At 34.7% G+C, this 4,060-nt stretch overlaps 1 protein-coding gene across 1 annotated transcript; it reads right to left on the bottom strand.

The window, feature by feature from the left end:
* Nucleotides 1-1,285: 1,285 nt before the first annotated feature.
* Nucleotides 1,286-2,213, bottom strand: LOC145015869 (LOB domain-containing protein 16-like). The gene is made up of 2 exons (XM_078974342.1): nucleotides 1,822-2,213; nucleotides 1,286-1,722 (listed from the first exon to the last, which is right to left on the bottom strand). The coding sequence occupies exons 1-2, from the start codon at nucleotides 2,107-2,109 to the stop codon at nucleotides 1,381-1,383; spliced, it is 630 nt and encodes a 209-aa protein (XP_078830468.1). The 5' UTR covers nucleotides 2,110-2,213; the 3' UTR covers nucleotides 1,286-1,380.
* Between the last annotated feature and the right edge of the window lie 1,847 nt (nucleotides 2,214-4,060).

Genomic DNA, 4,060 nt, shown 5'->3' with positions numbered 1-4,060 from the left:
ATATTCCTAATAATATCTTTTCAAATTACAAATTGATTTATTGTTTTCTAAAATGCAATAAATTAGTTTTTAATTCTGAAAATAATAGTAACCTTTTGACTATTCAGAATGATCATCTAAAAGGTTTCGAGCCAAATATGATATATTTAATAAATTTGCACAATGGGATTAATGGAACTTGTAAAAGCTAATAAACTCCTTATGTAATCAATCAGATGGACATTTTGTCGACGCATTTGAGTACAAAGCAGAGTTTATTATTGTATTAAAGTGAATTAGCTACTTATATTAGGTGAGCCGTCTAATCAACACCTTAAATACTAGAAAATGGGTCCATATATGTTTCTATATCTATAGAATAAGAGGGATTGGGACATATGACTCATGTAATCATACCATCGTGCACAATTTGAATATATATACAATTAAGGTTTTCAGTCACACGGTTGGATGAAACGGTGATTGTTCTTCAAATGGGGTATGAATTATGATTGATTGATAATCATGTCATGTGGTTGACTTTTCAAATTCCTGCTTTGAATTAAATATGATTGAGCAGAGATGTAGTTTTACGAAAATGATTGGACAAAAATTAACTTATTAAAATAAAACAATTTGATAGTAGAAAGAAACAAACTCATAACAAATAAATGAGGGGAATATACAGTACTTTTGATCCACCTTCAATGATCCATACTAATGTCGATCGATATTCTATAACTTATAATCGTAATTAGATATACTTAATATTCTATGCAGTATTATTGACGCGTTTTAAAATTAAATTATTCTTATAGTATGCATAGGGAATGAGTAATTAAATCCTGGGGAAGATACAAGAGGGTTCAAACTCCAATTATCCATACGACTTATCTTAGATAAAATACAAAAAACTATGTGCATATTTTATTCATCCTGACGTACCATCTAGCTTTGTAGATGATAAAATTTCAAGATGACCCAAAAAACAAGGGTTTCCCTTCTAAAATGTCAACAAAGGGTATGTGTCGCTATTATTGTTCTCGTTATCAAATCAAAATCTTCCCTGGCTCCGGTGTGTGTGTATATATATATATATATATATATATATATATATATATATATATATATATATATATATATATATATATATATATATATATATATATATATATATATATAAGTGAAGAAAAATGGGGAGAGACTGTCTAATCTAGGCTTTATAGCATGGTAACAAGCTTTCTTGATGGCTAATGATCAAGCTCGGAGGTAACCCTATATACACAATAGTACTGGTAAAGGCATAAACTGCAAAAGATAATATTTTATGATAATATGAATTAACATGGTGATCATAAGAAGCAAACTGGCACTCTAGGGTCACTAATAATAGAAACTAAATCAGTTCCTCATCATTCTAACAGCAAGTTCTTGAAGCTCACCCAAATCACTTGGGAAAGGTCTCTTTTTGTTATTGTAAATTTGTTGAAAAGATATATCATGGTAATGATCCTCTCTACCTTGTCTCTCTTGCATCCCCATTCCTTCACTGTTGTGATCAATGGATTCAAGTGAACTCTCGGGCGAAAGCGAAATGTTTCCATTCATAATACTCGCGAAATTTGGATAATTCTGATACGTAGCGGTTCCTGCAGGCCATTGAGTCTCTATGTTTCTTGAATCGAAGAAACCTTGGGCCATTTGAGCCTTCATTTGCATCAGCTGTGTTTGTAAGCAAGCCACCTACCATTCAATTACATATCAAATTAAATGAGAACAGAACCCATCGAATAAAATTACGACCTAAATCGATCGAGTACATATATGTGCATATATAAATACCTGTTGCTGCAAGGCAAAGATATGCGCAACACAACCATAAACTGGATCTTTGATCCTAGCTTGAGCTTCGTATGCAATGGTGACCACCGCCTCGCAGCGATCAGCAGCAGGCACATGAAGCAGTAATTTCGAAACATTGCTTGCACCAAACACTTTATGAATGGCAGCGAACCTTGCTGGACCTTGTTCGGAACAGAAATAGGGTGCAAAGATGCAGTCTGCGGCACACTTTCGTCTTAGAAATTTGCATGCACCACAAGGGGAGCCAGTGCCAGCAGCAGTTGCCATAATGAAACTGAAAGAGAGATCTAATGGGAAGACAAGTGAACGCAGAAATAGTGAAAATAAAGCGGGTCTGAAGGGTTTTTAAGGTAGGGAAAGGGAGACAAAGAAGATGTGCCTGTAGGGTTATAAAGTGACACTTACTAATTAAATGCTTATGCAATTTTGGGATCGATTATTTGATGGGGTACTATATAGTATCAACATTCTAAAAATAGACTTCATATATAGTAGTTTTTACAAAATTTAATTACTCGAAAAAACAAACAAGGAACAAATATCCTATTTGGTCTACTCATGGAACACAAATAGTTTAAACTTCAAACAATTACCTAAGTAAAGTTAGAGGGACTCTCAGGGTTTTCATCAATAACTCGGTATTATAGATATTTAATTTCAATTACTTTAGGCCAATCTTAGTATTCTAACTAATGAACATGTCAAATAACCTTTTTTATAATATGGGTTAATCTCAAAAAATAAATAAATAAATAAATAAAACACTTTATATTTTTTTGTTTTTTTTGGATTAAACCTTAAATTTTAGAGTAAATTACACAAATGGTCCCTATGGTTTTGGGTAATTTGCATGTTTAGTCCCTAACTTATTTTTTTAACTCGGAAGGTCCCTACTATTTGTTTTTGTTACACTCTTGGTCCCTACTGTTTATTTTTGTTACGCGTTTGGTCCCTATCTTACCTAAAAATACTATTATTTAAATAGGGGAAAATGGTGGGGTAGGTAAGGTAAGGTGACGGAGTGGGGTTGGGAGTGTGTTTGATTAAATAAATGAAAAAAATCAAGGGCAAAATAGTCTTTTTAGGTAAGACAGGGACCAAACGCGTAAGAAAAACAGATACTAGGAACCTTCCGAGTTAAAAAAATAAGTTAGGGATCAAACGTGCAAATTACACCAAACCATAGGGACCATTCGTGTAATAAAATTTTATTTTTCCCGAAAAAAACCTTATACTTTTTCATTTTTCCCTAATCTTCCCTTTTAGTCATTTTTTTTATAAAAAATGTAAATGTAAAGGTTTTTTTGAAAAAAAAAACTATAAAATTTGAGGTTTATTTGAAAGCATTTTGAAGGTTGAAGGTTTTTTTTTGGAAAAAAAATAAATACAAAGTTGATGGTTTTTCCGAATGACAGCTTGAACTACATCGAGAGACCAGTAGTTATTCTCGGTAGGAAGACGAAGGATCTAAGAAACAAGATGGTAGAGTTGGTGAAGGTATAATGGCAGCACCGCAAGGGCTCGAAATGGACATGGGAGCCGGAGGATGAGATGAGGGAGCACTACCCAGAGCTATTTCTAAACGCAGCAGACTTCGACGACGAGATCTAAAATAAGTGGGGGGGGTGGGGGGGATTTTTAACGCCCGGTTCCTGGTATGTATTTAATTCTCAGTTTATTCATTTTTGTGTAGAAACCCAACGAGTTGGAGGCCCCAAACTCGTCGAGTAGAGATGGATTTGGACACGGGTTGTGAAGTCTACTCGACGAGTCGAGGAGCCTCAACTCGACGAGTAGGACGGGTAGATTGAAACCCTAATTTTCAGGGTTTTTCACCCTATTTAAACACCTTAACCCCCATAAGTTAGCCTCATTTATAGCCTCCATTTTCCCAAACCCTAGCCACGAAACCCTAATCCACTTTTGAGAAGTTTTGAGCTATTTTTGTGTATCCTTTGGGATTTTGAAGAAGAAGCAAGGACATGTAGGAGGAGAGTAGATCCAGAAGTTGAGCTTCATTTTTGGTCCATCTAAGGTATAAAGCTCCTATCTTGTCTATAGAATGTTTAGATCTAGTTTTGGGATGTTTTCTCCATATTTTAGTCCAAGAATGTTGGTCTTTGGGACTTGGATGTCCCATGTGGGCAAACCTTTCAGATCTAGGGTCTTTAGGGGACTTCATGGCATAAAGGTGCCAACTTTACGACCATGGAAGTCC

Source organism: Lactuca saligna, chromosome 9 (assembly GCF_052625555.1).
Source record: "Lactuca saligna cultivar CGN05327 chromosome 9, ASM5262555v1, whole genome shotgun sequence".
Taxonomy (NCBI): domain Eukaryota; kingdom Viridiplantae; phylum Streptophyta; class Magnoliopsida; order Asterales; family Asteraceae; genus Lactuca; species Lactuca saligna.
The sequence above is the reverse complement of the archived record's forward strand: the minus strand, read 5'-3'. Positions and strand labels throughout refer to the sequence as shown.

Excerpts from the sequence above, each read along its gene's own strand:
- LOC145015869 (XM_078974342.1), bottom strand. The coding sequence starts at position 2,109 with ATGGCAACTGCTGCTGGCACTGGCTCCCCTTGTGGTGCATGCAAATTT. Across the intron at positions 1,723-1,821 it reads TCTTTGCCTTGCAGCAACAG|GTGGCTTGCTTACAAACACA; the intron begins GTATTTATATAT and ends ATTGAATGGTAG.